Here is an 18011-nt window from a genome sequence, read left to right as displayed (position 1 = left end):
CCATCACCCCTGTGCTCGCTGACCTACATTGGCTCCCGATCCAGCAACGCCTCGATTTCAAAATTCTCATCCTTGTTTACAAATCTCTCCATGGCCTCGCCCCTCCCTATCTCTGTAATCTCCTCCAGTCCCACAACCCCCCAAGATGTCTGCGTTCCTCTAATTCTACCCTCTTGAGCATCCCTGATTATAATCGCTCCACCATCGGTGGCCGTGCCTTCTATTGCCTCGGTCCCAAGCTCTGGAACTCCCTGCGTAAACCTCTCCGCCTCTCTAACTCTCTTTCTTCCTTTAAGACTCTCCTTAAAACATACCTCTTTGACCAAGCTTTTGGTCACCTGCCCTAATATCTCCCTATGTGGCTCAGTATCAATTTTTTTTGTCTTATAATGCTGCTGTGAAGTGGCTTGGGACATTTTACTATGTTAAAGGCGATATATAAATGCAAGTTGTTGTTGTAGTATTGCAAAGTTGGGATTTATTCATCTATTTGACCTCTACCCCTCTCTCTGGTCAGAAGGGCTACACCCCAATCCTAGCTGAGAGGGCCAGGCAAAGCCTCTCCCATTGCTGGCCTTGAGCTGACCAACACAAAGAGTGTGCCTCTCCTGACCTTTCCCTCCCTTTCTGTGTTGACACATCGGGCCGGCACTTGACTCACCTGCACAGCCAAGGTTGGGATCTCACAGAGTGGTGAGCTTGAATCCACGTCCTAACATTTCAGAGCACAACACATTCGAACTACAGCATCGGGCACCCCCGCGCTGGCCCGATCTCCGTCCATTAAAAAAGAGAAAAACTTGCATTTATATAGTATCTTTCACGACCACCGGATGTCCCAAAGCGCTTTACAGCCAATGACGTACTTCTGAAGTGTAGTCACTGTTGTAATGTACGAAATGCAGCAGTCAGTTTGCACACAGCAAGCTCCCACAAACAGCAATGAGATAATGACCAGATAATCTGTTTCAGTGATGTTGATTAGGGATAAATATTGGCCAGGACACCGGGGATAACTCCCCTGCTCTTCATCAAAATAGTGCCATGGAACCTTTTACATCCACAGCAAGCAATTAGGAAAGCAAATGGTATGTTTGCTTTTGTTACAAATGGATTAGAGTATATCATCATCATCATCATCATAGGCAGTCCCTCGGAATCGAGGAAGACTTGCTTCCACTCTTAAGAATGAGTCCTTAGGTGGCTGAACAGTCCAATGTGAGAACCACAGTCCCTGTCACAGGTGGGACAGATAGTCGTTGAGGGAAGGGATGGGTGGGACAGGTTTCCTGCACGCTCTTTCCGCTACCTACACTTGATTTCTGCATGCTCTCGGCGACGAGACTCGAGGTGCTCAGCGCCCTCCCGGATGCACTTCCTCCACTTAGGGCGGTCTTTGACCAGGGACTCCCAGGTGTCAGTGGGGATGTTGCACTATTTCAGGGAGGCTTTCAGGGTAAAGATTCTTACTGAAAGAATACAGGGCATTGGTGAGGCCACAACTGGAGTACTGTGTACAGTTTTGGTCTCCTTACCTAAGGAAAGACATACTTGCCTCTGAGGGAATGCAACGAAGGTTCACCAGACTGATTCCTGGAATGGGGGGATTACCCTATGAGGAGAGATTGAGTAGACTAGGCCTATATTCCCTAGCGTTTAGAAGAATGAAAGGTGATGTAATTGAAACATATACAATTCTTAAGGGGATTGACAGGGTAGATGCAGGGAGGATGTTTCCCCTGGCAGGGGAGTCCAGAACCAGGGGTCACAGTCTCAGAATAAGGGTTCAATCATTTAGGACTGAGTTGAGGAGAAATTTCTTCACTCAAAGGGTGGTGAATCTTTGGAATTCTCTACCCCAGAGAGATGTGGATACTCAGTAATTGAGTATATTCAAGACAGAGATCGATAGATTTTGGGGAATTAAGGCATGTGGAGATAGTGCAGGAAAGTGGAGTTGAGGTAGAAGATCAGCCATGATTATGTTAAATAGGCTTGAAGGGTCAACTGGCCTACTCCAGTTCCTATTTCTTATGTTCTTGTGAGAATAGACGGGGCCTCGGTTTAACGTCTCATCTGAAGGACGGCACCTCCAACAGTGCAGCACTCCCTCAGTCCTGCACTGGAGTGTCAGCCTAGATTTACGTGCTCAAGTCCCTGGAGTGGAACTTGAACCCACAACATTCTTTGTTTCTCAAGTTAATGCCCTTGCATTCTTCAGGACCTCAGTGGTTTTAAGCAGAGAAACAGCCTGTGTTCGGGGTGCGAGGTCTTTTCTTTGTAGTACTGAAATAACAGGAAGGTTTGTTTGTTGTTTTTGTTTTCAGTGAGCCATTTAGAAAAAGAAACAACTTTTTTTTCCCCATTCGCTTCAATTTTTTGAAGAGTAATTTTTTTTAAATTCCTTCATGGGATGTGGGCTTCGCTGGTAAGGCCAGCATTTATTGCCCATCCCTAATGGCCCTTGAGAAGGTGGTGGTGAGCCACCTTCTTGAACCGCTGCAGTCCGTGTGGTGAAGGTGCTCCCACAGTGCTGTTAGGGAGGGAGTTCCAGGATTGTGACCCAGCGACGATGAAGGAACGGCCGATATATTTCCAAGTCGGGATGGTGTGTGGCTCGGAGGGGAACATGGAGGTGGTGGTGTTCCCATGTGCCTGCTGCCCTTGTCCTTCTAGGCGGTAGAGGTCGTGGATTTGGGAGGTGCTGCTGAAGAAGCCTTGGCGAGTTGCTGCAGTGCATCTTGTCGATGGTACACACTGCAGCCACGGTGCGCCGGTGGTGGAGGGAGTGAATGTTTAAGGGGTGCCGATCAAGCGGGCTGCTTTGTCCTGGATGGTGATTGAGAGTAAGGGTTCGCAAATCTAAGTTGCGACAAATCCGAAAGCAGGGACTATGATATTCCACCCCCACCTCCCTGCCCCCTAATTCTGCCCACACTCACAAGAATGGTGATTTAGTTCTAACACAAAGCAGAGCAGGAGAGATTGAGCCAGCCCCATTCATTTGTATTTTGTAGCCTCACGCAGCTGACTTTGGACCTTGCAGCGGAAAATTCTAGTGGGCTGCCACGTTCACAAGTAGCCCAGCAGCAGTGTGTCGGCGTGGCAATGTATGTCCATGTATCAAACGAACGCTTCAGGCTTTCTAAGCGATGCTCTTGAATCAAACACCCATTCGTGTGTCTCATGAGTCACTCTGTTTGGTCAAGGTGGCATTCTGAATAACATTCCAGTCTATTCGTGAGCCACAAGTGACGAGCTGTCTGGACAAGATCGTGAAGCTCCTGCGTGAGTGAGAGTACTTCTCAATGATACTCCAGCAGTGAGAGTCCTGAGTGTGTGGCACCACTTGGGGCTGAGATATCCCATCAGTGAGACACCTGAATGACGCTCCCTCTGGGCAATCCTGTTCCTCCTGACACTACACGACTAAAGTCTCTTGTCTCTCGCTCTTCCACTTGCCACCTTCCCTGTTACCATCTCCCATTCGCAGCTAAATGCTCTGGCATGACCGAATTCAATTGCTGTTTGCCACTGCGTCATCTAATAATCCACATATTTAAAAAGATTCGCTCTTCATGGAAGATCCTCAACAGTTTCCCCATCATTTCATGCTGTGGAGCACAGGATATAAACTCTACGGCATCACTTTAGCTGAGGAACGCTGTGGGTGGTGCACGGTGCCCGTGTCAAGTACCATTAAAATGAACCTTGCTTTTGTAGCATTTTGGCAAAAGTACCCACAGCAGAAGACATTGCAATGACGCATGTAAGTGCAGGCACATCTGGAAATCCATGGAGTCTCATCAATCTCTCCCGAGACCACATCCAATCTGCTAAAGTGGTTGGAAAGCAGCCCGGCCACATTCTTCTGTTGTGTTGGTAATGCAGTGCAGGACTTTAGTTTGCTGCCAAGTTGATCGGAATTGCTAGCATAACATCAGGACATCAGAAAAGCTTGGGAACATGCCCGACAGTCGAGGCGTCTGCAATCTTATCAAGCGATACAGCTGGACTTTCTTGAATATTGACCTTATGTTTGCTTTTCTTTCCCTCTCCTCCAGTGTGCAAGTTAGCAAGTCACAAGAAATGTGAGCCCAAGGTAAGATGCTCCTTGCTTTAAGCTTATTTGATGTGCTTACCCGGTTAGCTGGTTAGCGTCTTGAGCGGGGCAAGTCTTCCAAAGCTTGGTTTTATTGATGTAACTCGGTGAACTATCTCACTCTCCCGTCACCCCTTAAAAGAAAACCAACCATAGCTACTTGTGATTGACCATTCTAATCCCTGTTTTCTCCTTAATGATCATTTAGTCCAGTAACTACTAGGCTTATTATAGAGCTGTGTACTTGCAATCCACCAGGTCTTATTTTCTGTCCGAGAGGGCTCTGCTTCACCAAAGAGCCCTTTAATGTGTAAAGATTGACAGTTAGAATTAATCGCGAGTGGTTTCTTCAGAAGTTGAAAGATGAACAGTTCTATCACAACATGAATAAAATTTAGGTTGTGGCGTAAGCGCCTCTAGCCTGTATTGACTTTCTGGACCATCTCAGTCATCGGCTCCTGTGATTCTATAGAGCAGTAATGGTGTGGTTGTGGCCCCTTTGCTAAGTTATCGGGGACAACATATTGGGGTAAGGCAGCATAGTGATTATGTTACTGGACTCGTGATTAGAGGTCTGGAATAATGATCCAGAGACATGAGTTCAAATCCCACCCCGGCATTGGGGAATTTAAATTCAGTTAATTAAACAAATCTGGAATAAAAGACTAGTATCAGTCATGGTGACCATGAAACTACCGGATTGTCATAAAATTCCATCTGGTTCACTAATGTCGTTCAGGGAAGGAAATCTGCTGCCCTTACCCGGCTTGGCCTATATGTTGACTTCAGACCCACAGCAATGTGATTGACTCTTAACTGCCCTGAGTTTTTTCAAGAAGGCGGCTCACCACCACCTTTTCGAGGGCAATAAATGCTGGCTTGCCAGTGACGTCCACATCCCGTGAATGAATTAAAAAAAATATGGAGTCAGACGCTCGATGGTATGTGCTGACAGTAGTCAGGATGCACAAGATGTTTCTCAAGTATATTTATATGTGAAAGTCCGACTGGCAAATACTGTGGTATTTGGATTGTCCGCTGTGGCCTGGGTTTTCTCTTTAATGGCCATTTATGTCAAGTTGGAACGCAGAACTGGACAGAACTGCAAATGCTCACTGCTTCTGTAGGTCAAAGGTGAGTACTGAGCTCTGCTTGCATGATTGACGATTCAAAATAAAGCTTCTCCCTCTGAGCCAAGGTTTGGCGTCTGTTGGAACAAAGGGTCATGGGATGGACGGCAAGGTCGTCAAGTGGAGCTGTGTTGACTGTGAACTGTGTGAACTCAGCTGTACTAAGCTGACAGGCTGGGCTACAGTTAATCACCAACAGAGGAAGGAAGGAGCACGATTAGCAATGGCAGCACCAGATTTAAAACCACTGAACTCTCTCTCACACTAAGTCTCAGGCTGCCCAACGTCAAAGAACATAAGAAATAGGAGCTGGATTGGCCATTCAGCCCGTCAAGCCTGCTCCGCCATTCAATGAGATCATGGTTGATCTTCGACCTCAACTCCACTTTCCCGCCCTATTCCCATATCCTTTGATTCCCTTAATATTCAAAAATCTATCGATCTTAGCCTTGAATATACTCAACGACTGAGCCTCCACAGCCCTCTGGGGTAGAGAATTCCAAAGATTCACCACCCTCTGAGTGAAGAAATTTCTCCTCATCTCAGTCCTAAATGGCCGACCCCTTATTCTGAGACTGTGACCCCTGGTTCTAGACTCCCCAGCCCAGGGAGAAACATCCTCCCTGCATCTATCCTGTCAAGACCTGGCAGAATTTTTATGGGCCAATGTTCTCTATGTAATTGTTTCTAATGCAAATGATTTTCTTTTATTTTTGACCACATGCTTTAAGAGATTTGAAACGAGAGTCCTGCCTATCTCGATGTTCTCTGTCGTAGTTTTGCTGAATATGTTCCCTGTTTGATATAAAGGAGCATGCGATTGGAGACACTGAAGTCACTAATTGGGTGTCGTGCCAACAGTGCTTCCCAACGCATTGGTTAAGAAGAACTTAAGTGATCCTGTTGGTTAACACTACAGTACTCCCTTTGCATTGGCTTCAGGCAGCTGGCTGGGTTTGTTCCCCCTCGTGTGTTGGTCAGTTCCCCGGAGGTGGGTTGGGTGTTGGGGGTGAAGGGCCTGTGACAAATGTGCCTCCAGGAAAGGTGGCCCAAACTGGGTAAAGTCGACAAGAGTCCTTGTCCCCACTGGGACGAACTGACACCCGCCCCCTCCGCCCCACAGACCAAGCAAATGTCTCCCAGCACTCAGTACGCCCTGCCCCCGACATGTGCGTATCCATGACACTGCAAAGCCATATATCCAAGAACTGATGTTCCACTCTGATACTATGAAACGAGTGAGAGTTCACCAAGGTGGATGTTAAAGATCCCATGGCACTATTTCAAAGAAGAGCAGGGGAGTTATCCCCGGTGTCCTGGGGCCAATATTTATCCCTCAATCAACACCACTAAAACAGATTATCTGGCCATTATCACATTGCTGTTTGTGGGAGCTTGCAGTGTGCAAATTGGCTGTCGCGCTTCCCACATTACAACATTGCCTACACTCCAAAAGTACTTAATTGGCTGTAAAGCGCTTTGGAATGTCCGGTGGTCGTGAAAGGCGCTATAGAAATGAAAATCTTTCTTTCACTTTCAACGCGGTCTATTCCAGGGGCTGAGCTTGCCTCGAGCCTCGGAATGAGAAAAGGCAGAGATGAGTAATGGCCATTTGGCCCAGTGAAGCTCGTCGCTCTGCTACATTAACTTTCCCATCAAGACATTTTAATTGTAGTTCAATGTTTTGCCTCTATTGCTTTCCTTAGTAGATTATTCTAAACATTTATCACTCATTGAATAAATGCCTTTTTTCCTGATGTCTACAAAAACCTGGTACAATGCTCTTTATAGCTTGAAATCTGGCAGGAAATATTGAGGCTTCACTCACTTGTGGGTTCTGAAAGGTTCTAGCACCTGCTGGATTTGTGCTAATTCATTCGAATGAATAAAAATACAGGCCCTAACCTGTCAGCTGTGGCTCAGTGGGTAGCACTCTCGCCTTTGAGTCAGAAGGTTGTGGGTTCAGGTCCCACTCCAGATGCTTGAGCACAAAAATCTAGGCTGACACTCCAGTGCCGTCTTTCAGATGAGACGTTAAACCGGGGCCCGGTCTGCCCTCTCAGGTGGATGTAAAAGATCCCACAACACTATTTCGAAGAAGAGCAGGGGAGTTCTCCCCCGGTGTCCTGGGGCCAATATTTATCCCTCCATCAACATCACTAAAACAGATTATCCGCTCATTATCACATTGCTGTTTGTGGGAGCTTGCTGTGCGCAGATTGGCTGCTGCGTTTCTTGCATTACCACAGTGCCCACACTTCAAAAAGCACTTCATTGGCTGGAAAGCGATTTGGGATGTCCGGTGGTCGTGAAAGACGCTGTAGAAATGCAAGTCTTTCTTTCTAAAGTCACACGGTGGGATACGAGGGTACTAACACTGAATGTATTCATTGACATTTCTCTCTTTATTATTTTAGCAGAGAGGAGTTTCAGATGAACATATTAAGCTCGTCTCCCACAGCGTAATTCCAGGGCCATTGTGTTTTATCAGGTATTCTTTACGGGGGGTGCGAGGGGGCATCAGGATAGTTGAGTTTGATTGAGGAAATTGTATTGGGATGCTGTTTAATGTTGTACTGGATTTAAGCATCGTCAGCCTAGGAGGCTATATATTATAACTGCCGAGTGTTTAAGTCTAAAAAAAATTCCTTAAGTGCCTTGGGACGTTTTCCTACGTTAAAGGCGCTTTATAAATACAAGGGGGGAGAAATTGGGGTCATTTGCACTTCCCATTAGCGCCCCGGACTTTAAATTAGGTATCGCCCCCTGAAGCTGTGCCAGGCGACGACAGCGACAGCTTCAGGCTGACCGCTAGCGGGGCGAAATTTAAAGGGGAGGTGGCCGGCTGCTCCAAAAAAAATGTCCGCTTTTCTTGTCCGCTTTGGACGGTGAGTCCGTGCCGCGATCGCTCAGCCCGGCACTCTGCTCCCTGGTGGTCCAGTTAGATGTGTTCACAATCTGCAGAGTTTGCAGCTTGGGCCCTTCCCTTTAATTTCGGGAAGAGCCCCTCCTACGCGGCCCAGTGCGTCGCGCTGCTGAGCCGTGTGCCCCGCGACCACCCCCGAAAGGAAGTGGAACATGTTATTTTGCTCTCCACTTCATTTTGGGTGAGGTAACCCCAATTTCTCGCGAATGGCGAGATTTCTGCGCCTGGCGAGTGTTTGGGGCACAACCAAATTTGTAGCCCAAGTTGTTGTTGAACTGTGATTAAATAACAACAAATAATCCACATACTGATTTACCAAATTGAGAAAGCATGTGTGATTCTTACTCAACCTTTTAGTCCTGATCTTTATTTATCTAGTTAGCCCATTTGGGAGAACAATGCACGTACATCCGTTGGTATTTATTTTGAACGTGTTTGCAGTGTTGGAAATGAAGAGGGAAAGGCTTATTCAGTGGGGTATCTATGTACATTCGCCTTGTTCCTTATTATCTGCCTGAGCTGGATCAGAGGGCAGCACGTGCATCTTTCTTCCATCTCTGCTCTTGACTTCCAATTGCTCGGCAAACCAAGACCATTGCAAAGATTCCAGACCCTCCTGTGTCTTCTTTTTCTAATTGTGTTCTTCTGCTTCCTAACCTGGCACCATTTCTCTGTTGGTTGCCGTTCACTGCGCAGGCCTGTCGACATTCGCACCACAAGCCCAAACCACAGCCAGCCCTCTTTACCTGCGCCACTGCAGCCACAGCCCTGTCTAGCGTTCTATCACACTTTGTGGTTTGGACACAACATTGCGAGTTCAGCCCGAGGGATATGCCAGAGCCATCTGTTAAATCCATGAAACTCCTCTCGCATCAACCTCATTCTCCTTGTGGCTCAAGACCACAAACCTGTAGGGTGATGAATGAAAATAAGACGTGCTGTGAAGTGATTTCTGATTTGTGCTTTATCTTTAACACTTCGATAGATGGCACAACCCTTCAGTATTTGCTTACAGTCAAGTGACCATGAAATAAGGTGCGTTCCCTGCAAGTCAAAAGAGCACCACTGGATAGTTTGAGTGAACCAAGTAGACACCAGATTTATAGCTGACTCAAATGATCACAAATACTGTGTACAGTTCTGGGTGCCATGTTATAAAAAGGATATAGAGGCGCTGGAGAGGGTGCAGAGAAGATTTACAAGGATGATACCAGAAATGCGAGGATATACATATCAGGAAAGGATGAACAGGCTGGGTCTCTTTTCTCTTGAAAAAAGAAGGCTAGGGGTGACCTAATAGAGGTCTTTAAAATTATGAGAGGTTTTGATAGAGTAGATACAGAGAGTGTCATGTATCTTACAATATTATATATAACTGTATCCTAACATGCTATACATGACTGTAATAAGATATGACCTGTAACCACCAGCATACCTTACCACCAGGGGTGCACTTGCAAGAGACAGGTATATAAGGACAGGTCTCAGGCAAGTGCAGCATTCCAGAGCTGTGAAATAAAGGTGCAGGTCCAGAGTGACCTTGACTTCACTACATGCCTCGTGTGAATCTGTACTGAGGGGACAGGACTTTACAGTGGCGACGAGTTACGGGATTACAGAATCCACAGAATGGCGAACGACGGATCAGATGAAAAGTACAATGTTGGAGACAATTGGGAGGACTTTATCGAAAGGCTCCAGCAAAGCTTTGTAACCAAAGACTGGTTCGGAGACGACAAAGCAGACAAGAGAAGAGCCCATCTCTTGACCAGCTGTGGCTCGAAAACATATGCTTTAATGAAGGATCTGTTGGCACCCGAGAAACCAGCAAGCAAGTCGTTTGAAGAATTGAGCACACTGGTAAGAGACCACCTGAAGCCAGCGAGCAGCCTACACCTGGCCAGACACAGGTTCTACAACTACAGACGCTGTGTGGGCCAGAGCATACCCGACTTTGTGGCGGAACTTCGGAGGTTGGCTAGTTTATGTGAGTTCTCCGATGAACTGAGGAGAGAAATGCTGAGAGACTTTTTCATTGAAGGAATAGGCCACGCAGGCATATTCCGAAAGCTCATAGAGACCAAGAACCTGACCTTAGAGGCAGCAGCACTGGTTGCACAGACATTCTTGGTAGGGGAAGAAGAAACGAGGTTGATTTACAATGCAGGTACGACAACTAACGAAATATCGGAACAAGAAGTTCACAGCATTAGACAAGCTGCTACCCCCACACACAGACAAAACCGGGAGAACAGGCTCTCGACAGCAGGCAGAAGCTATCAAGGGCCACAGGAACGGCCGTTCACACCTCATCAACCCACAATGCGAGCAATCAACTACAAACTGAGAGAAGCTCAAGAGAGATCAGCTAGACGCAGCTCATTCTTTGGGAACACTTTGAACAATGGAACAGGTCTGTGCTGGAGGTGTGGGGGGTGGGCACTCGTCAAGGGGACGTCGATTTCAGCAGGCTGTTTGCAGAAATTGTGAATATACAGGGCATTTGGCCCGCATGTGCAAAAAAACGGCAGCTCGGCTGGTATACAAATCGGATGAGTCGGAAAGCGGACCAGAAGATGGTGGGGACAGTACCCGGGACACCGATGCATAGCGGGTCAACACGATCAATGGCCACTGCTCCTACAACAGGACGCCTCCTATAATGATGAGGGTCCTACTCAACGGGATATCTGTCAACATGGAGCTGGATACGGGAGCGAGTCAATCTCTCTTGGGCGCTCAACAATTTGAACAACTGTGGCCGCATAAAAGAGTCAGACCAAAACTCACAAGGGTCGACACCAAACTAAGGACCGATACCAAAGAAATCGTACCAGTCCTCGGCAGCGCCATGCTCTCTGTCACACACAAAGGGACAGTGAACCGACTTCCCCTGTGGATTGTCCCCGGAGACCCCCCAGCACTGCTGGGGAAAAGCTGGCTGGCAAAACTAAACTGGAAATGGGATGATGTCCATGCCATGTCATTAGAGGAACGGACCTCCTGCTCAACAGTTATAAAGCGTTTTGAACATCTCTTTCAGCCAGGTGTGGGCACTTTCAAAGGGGCCAAAGTCAAAATCTACATCACACAGGATGCTAGACCGGTCCATCACAAGGCCAGAGCTGTACCCTATGTGATGAGGGAAAAGATTGAACACGAACTAGACAGGCTTCTGCGGGAAGGCATTATATCACCTGTGGAATTTAGCGACTGGGCAAGTCCCATCGTCCCAGTCATGAAGCCTGATGGATCTGTACGAATCTGTGGGGACTACAAATCTACCATAAACACAGTCTCCCTACAGGACCAGTACCCACTGTCCAGAGTGGAGGACTTATTTGCCACATTGGCTGGAGGTAAACATTTCTCAAAATTAGACCTCACATCTGCGTATATGACGCAAGAATTGACCGAGGAATCCAAGCTACTCACCACCATCAACACACATCGAGGCCTTTTCATGTATAATCGATGCCCATTCGGCATCAGGTCGGCAGCTGCCATATTCCAGCGCAACATGGAGAGTCTGCTCAAGTCCATCCCGGGGACGGTTGTATTTCAAGACGACATACTTATCATGGGCAGGGACACCGACTCCCATCTCCGTAATTTGGAGGAAGTACTAAAGCGGTTGGATCGGGTAGGCCTACGAGTCAAGAAATCCAAGTGCCTGTTTTTCGCACCCAAGGTTGAATTTTTGGGCAGAAGGATTGCCGCTGATGGAATCCGCCCAACAGAGTCCAAAACAGAAGCAATTCGCCTGGCACCCAGACCCCGGAATGTCTCAGCACTGTGCGCCTTTCTCGGGCTACTCAATTACTTTGGGAACTTTATGCAAAACTTAAGCACGCTGCTGGAGCCTCTCCACATGCTACTCAGGAAGGGATGCGATTGGTTTTGGGGGGGACGCCCAGGAACGCGCCTTCAATAAGGCACGCAACCTACTGTGTTTCAACAGTGTTTTGACTTTCTTTGACCCAGGTAAAAAGCTAGTTCTCACATGCGATGCGTCAGCGTATGGGGTCGGGTGCGTTTTGCAACATGTCAATAGTGTGGGCAAATTACAACCCATAGCTTATGCCTCCAGGTCACTTTCGCGGGCGGAGCGCGGGTACGGAATGGTAGAGAAGGAGGCGCTCGCGTGCGTGTACGGTGTCAAAAAGATGCACCAATACCTTTTCGGGGCCAAGTTTGCATTAGAAACCGACCAGAATTCCCTCACGTCCCTCCTATCCGAGAGCAAGGCAATAAATGCCAACGCCTCGGCGCGAATTCAACGGTGGGCACTCATGCTGGCGTCCTACGACTATACAATAAGGCACAGACCAGGCACAGACAACTGTGCTGATGCGCTCAGCAGGCTACCCCTGGCGCCACAGAAGGGTCTGACGAACAGGACTGTGAGATAGTCATGGCAATCAATGCCTTTGAGTCCACAGGTTCGCCCATGACGGCTCGCCAAATCAGAGCCTGGACGGCCAGCGACCCCACGTTATCCTTAGAAAAAAGATGTGTCCTAACTGGTGACTGTGCAGAGGCTCGCGATGCCTGCCCCGAGGAATTAAAACCCTTTTACAGGCGCATGCATGAGCTATCACTACAAGCAGACTGCCTGATGTGGGGCAGCCGAGTAGTCATGCCTCTGCGAGGCAGCGAGGCATTTGTCCGGGAGCTCCACCGCGAGCACCTGGGGATCGTTCTCATGAAGGCCATAGCCAGATCCCACGTCTGGTGGCCTGGTATTGACGCGGACTTGGAGCTCTGCGTCCGAAGGTGCACCATTTGTGCCCAACTCAGCAATGCCCCCAGGGAGGCTCCACTGAGCCCCTGGCCTACCAAACCGTGGTCGCGGGTGCACGTAGACTATGCGGGCCCATTCATGGGCAAAATGTTCCTCGTAGTTGTAGATGCATTTTCAAAGTGGATCGAATGCACCATTTTAAACTCGAGCACAACCTCCACTACTGTGGAGAGCCTCGCAACCATGTTTGCAACGCACGGAATCCCTGACATATTGGTCGGTGACAATGGTCCGTGCTTCACCAGCGCAGAATTCCAAGACTTTATAATTGACCACGGCATAAATCATGTCAAGACGGCACCGTTCAAGCCGGCCTCCAACGGCCAGGCGGAGAGAGTAGTGCAAATCATTAAACAAGGCATGCTTAAAATCCAAGGTCCCACGCTGCAGGGTCGCCTGTCGCGACTGCTGCTGGCATACAGATCTCGTCTGCACTCACTGACTGGGATCCCCCCCTCCCGCGCAACTGTTGATGAAAAGGACTTTAAAAACAAGGCTCTCATTAATCCTCCCAGACATGCACGAAATCGTTGAGGCAAAGCGCCGTAAGCTGACTGAGTACCATGACAGAAATTCGAGGGGGAGATGGAATGAGATAGGGGACAAAGTGTTTGTACTAAACTATGGCAGGGATCCCAAATGGCTTGCAGGGACAGTAACGGGCAAGGAAGGAAACAGGCTACTGGTAGTACAAATGGACAATGGCAAAACCTGCCGGAGGCATGTAGACCAAGTCAAAAGCAGATTTACCAACAACACTGCGGAACCAGAGGCAGACTACAATATGGAACTCGCACCACACCTGGTGGACAGACAGAGGGAACAACCTGAGGAAAGGTAAATTCCAACAGACAGCCCAGGCGAGTCAACAACAATCACACCAATCGAAACAGACAGCCCAGGCGAGATACCAGCAACCACACCCAAAGAAAAACAGACACCAAGGCAAACAACTGAGCCACAACTCAGACGCTCCACGCGAGAGCGTAGACCACCTGAGAGACAATAAGACCTTGGGGGAGGGTGATGTCATGTATCTTACATTATTATATATAACTGTATCCTAACATGCTATACATGACTGTAATAAGATATGACCTGTAACCACCAGCATACCTTGCCACCAGGGGTGCACTTGCAAGAGACAGGTATATAAGGACAGGTCTCAGGCAAGTGCAGCATTCCAGAGCTGTGAAATAAAGGTGCAGGTCCAGAGTGACCTTGACTTCACTACATGCCTCATGTGAATCTGTATTGAGGGGACAGGACTTTACAGAGAGAATGTTTCCACTTGTGGGGAAGAGCAAAACTAGAGGCCATCAATATAAGATAGTCACCAAGAAATCCAATGGGGAATTCAGAAGAAACTTCTTTACCCAGAGAGCGGTGAGAATGTGGAACTCACTACCACAGGGAGTGGTTGAAGCAAATAGTATAGATACATTTAAGGGGAGGCTGGACAAGCATATGAGGGAGAAGGGAATAGAGGGTTATGCTGATAGATTTAGATGAGGAAATACGGGAGGCTCGAGTGGAGCATAAACGCTGGCATGGACTGGTTGGGCCGAATGGGCTGTTTCTGTGTCGTATATCCTGTGTAATCCTATTTCAAATGTACAGTGGGAAAAAGGTTGTGTGTGTGTGTGTGTGTGTCTGTAACAACAATTTGCATTTATATAGCTCCTTAAAACCTACCTCTTTGACCAAGCTTTTGGTCACCTGCCCTAATATCTCCTTATCTGGCTGTGTCAAATTTTGTTTGATAACACTCCTGTGAAGCGCTTTGAGACGATTTACTACGTTTAAGGCGCTGTATAAATCCACGTTGTTGATGTTGTAAAACGTCCCAAGGCGCTTCACAGGAGTGTTTAGCAAACAAAATTCGACACCGAGCCACACGTGGAGATGTCAGGACAGGCGCCCAAAAGCAAAGGGAGCGCCTTAACAGGGGAGAGAGAGGTGGAGAGGTTTCGGGAGGGAATTCCAGAGCTTGGCGCCTCGGCAGCTGAAGATGATTTCTGGCCACTGCCATCTCCATTATCAGTAGGAGGTGACTCCGTAAACCCTTTAAATTTGTTCCTGCTTTTTACATCTGATGGGTGTAGTGCGGCTTGTAGACAGGTGACGATGAAGCATCTGCCCTGCCAGTTAAATACAGGCCAGAGGTACAATTGTTTTTAGAATCATAGAATGGTTACAGGACGGAAGGCCATTCGGCCTGTCGAGCCCGTGCCGGCTCTCAGCTAGTCCCACTCTCCCGCCCTTTCCCCATATCCCTGCAAAATGTTTTTTCTTCAGATACTTATCCAACTCTCTTTTGAAAGATAAAATTGAGTCTGCCTCCACCACCCTTTCAAGTAGTGCATTCCAGGTCCTAACCACTCGCTGCGTAAAAAAGCTTTTTCTTACGTCACCTTTGGTTCTTCTGTCAATCCCCCAAAATCTGTGTCCTTTGGTTCTCGACCCTTCCGCCAATGGGAACAGTTTCTCTCGATCTACTCTGTCCAGATGTTTGAACACCTCTTTTGTCCTGCTTCCAGGCACGTTCCCCAAACCCAAATCAAATGGAAGTTGTTCTGTGTAAAATAAAAGAGGCATAAAAATAAACTAATCAGAGGTTTCTTTGTTCATGTGTTAATAAACACCAGCTCAGTAATGTCATTCTTGGACATTAGAACTCGTGACTGGGTAGGGATTGTGAGCAGGTTTATATGAAATTCTTTTGATTGGTATTAGCATAAAATATTACAGTAGGTCCACTGGGGCCTGTGTCTTCAATCAACCAAGGCTGAGCTGAATGCTTCCTCTCTCGAACAAAGATTAGACCCTCAAACCTTCGATGACCGACAGCTCTGGGAACTTTCAGTCTCCCTGGGCATGCCATTTATTTCGAAGCAGGAGTATGCCATTGAGCCCCTCGAGCCTGTTCTGCCATTCAATGAAATCATGGCTGATCTGTGACCTAATTCCATATACCCACCTTTGCCCCATATCTTGGGGGGTTGTGGGGCTGGAGGAGATTACAGAGATAGGGAGGGGTGAAGCCCATGGAGGGATTTGTAAACAAGGATGGGACTTTTGAAATTGAGGTATTGCTTAACCGGGAGCCAATGTAGGTCAGCGAGTACAGGGGGTGATGGGTGAGCGGGACTTGGTGCAAGTTAAGACACGGGCAGCAGAGTTTTGGGCGACCTCTAGTTTACGTAGGGTGGAATGTGGGAGGCCAGCCAGGAATGCATTGCAGTTCCTAACCAGGCCACTGGGGGAGTGCCCTGAGGGAAGGCGGTAGAGTCAGCCTGTCCCACCCGGCAGCCAAGGCGCCATCAACTGACCAAGAGCTCAGGACGTCACGAGTGATGTTGGGGAAAAGAGCGACAAAGTGTCGTGTTCGGAAAATAAAAGGGATAAAAAGATCAGGCCATTATAGATTGTGCAGAAATTCCAGGCGGACCACACGTTGACATATTCAAAAGTACAGACAGCTGTTCGGGATAGCAATGCTCTGCAGAACAGACTTGTCTGATTTTTTTTTTAATGAATTCTCCAAGGCATTCAGCTATATCAAATCTGCAGATACTTAATCTCACTTGTTGCTCAATGCTATTTTTATAGCTAATTAGTCCACCCTCTCCCCCGCCCCTATCTCTTTGTTTATTAACCAATGTTCTGAGCAAATACTCAGAGCTCCTTAAACAGGGACACAATGGCAATTAAATCTTTCAGCTAACTAACAAGTCAATTTTGGCCGTGACCAGCTTGGAAATGGGCTTGTCTAATGGGATTCTGGAAGAGTGAGTGATTCAAGTTTCCGTTCTGTCGTTGATTGGAGATTAAATTTAAACTCAAAGAGTACAGACTGTCCTTTACAGTCTGTAAAACATGCATTTTCACAGGCTGCAGCGGCTAAATTTACAGCGAGGTTCTTAGCGACACTGTATAACCCCCTGTAATACAGAGCCGATTACAAAATGAGTGACAGGTGATTAAAGATGCTTGAAATATTGCATATATATATATATATATATATATAAAAACTTTAGATATACCTGTCCATCATGCCTGTTTAGACTTGACTACTCCAACACACTCCTGGCTGGCCTCCCACGTTCCACCCTACGTAAATTTGAGGTCATCCAAAACTCGGCTGCCCGTGTCTTAACTCGCACCAAGTCCCACTCACCCATCACCCCCTGTGCTTGCTGACCTACATTGGCTCCTGGTTAAGCAACGACTTGATTTTAAAATTCTCATCCTTGTTTACAAGTCCCCTCCCTATCTCTGTAACCACCTCCAGCCCTACAACCCTGCGAGATGTCTGTGCTCCTCTAATTCTGCCCTCTTGAGCAACCCTGATTATAATCGCTCCACCATTGGTGGCCATGCCTTCTATTGCCTAGGCCCCAAGCTCTGGAACTCCCTCCCTAAACCTCTCCGCCTCTACCTCTCTTTCCTCCTTTAAGACGCTCCTTAAAACCTACCTCTTTGATCAAGCTTTTGGTCACCTGCCCTAATATATCCTTATGTGGCTCGGTGTCAAATTTTGTTTGATAACATTCCTGTGAAATGCCTTGGGATATTTTACTACGTTAAAGGCGCTATATAAATACAAGTTGTTGTTGTTGTTGAAGAACTGATGACACGTGGACTCCCAATCCAAAACCTACCGCAGCTGCAGTTTGGGATCGCTTCCCTTTGCAGCCTTTCCCCTGAAGGTTGGGGTCGGTCGGTCACCAGTAGCTCATCCAAGTGCCATTCTTCACCTGTTATTCAGGGCAATACCTCTCCCCATGTGACTCTCACTGATTAGCAGTCAAGACACATGGGTAGTTGAAATCTGGAAACCTCTCCTCCCAAAAAGCTGTTGAAGCTGGGGGGGACAATTGAGATGGATAGATTTTTGTTAGATAAGGGTATTTAGGGTTACTGAACCAAGGCAGGTAGATGGAGTTCAGATACAAATCAGCCATGAGCTAATTGAATGGCAAAACAGGCTCGAGGGACTGAACTCTTTGACTTTCTGCTCCCTAATCCAAGGGTGCTTTTACCACC

General features: G+C 47.6%; 1 protein-coding gene across 5 annotated transcripts in view; it reads left to right on the top strand.

Moving 5' to 3' along the window:
• LOC139240955 (tensin-2-like) overlaps positions 1-18011 on the top strand; it is a 344077-nt gene that overhangs the window by 158938 nt on the left and 167128 nt on the right. For all 5 annotated transcript variants that reach the window (XM_070869537.1, XM_070869535.1, XM_070869540.1 and 2 more), the window contains exon 3: positions 4065-4102. In XM_070869537.1, the coding sequence (XP_070725638.1) occupies positions 4065-4102 (38 nt within the window). The remainder of the gene's footprint in view (positions 1-4064; positions 4103-18011) is intronic.

This window comes from Pristiophorus japonicus, chromosome X, assembly GCF_044704955.1.
Source record: "Pristiophorus japonicus isolate sPriJap1 chromosome X, sPriJap1.hap1, whole genome shotgun sequence".
Taxonomy (NCBI): Eukaryota; Metazoa; Chordata; class Chondrichthyes; family Pristiophoridae; genus Pristiophorus; species Pristiophorus japonicus.
The sequence above is the reverse complement of the archived record's forward strand: the minus strand, read 5'-3'. Positions and strand labels throughout refer to the sequence as shown.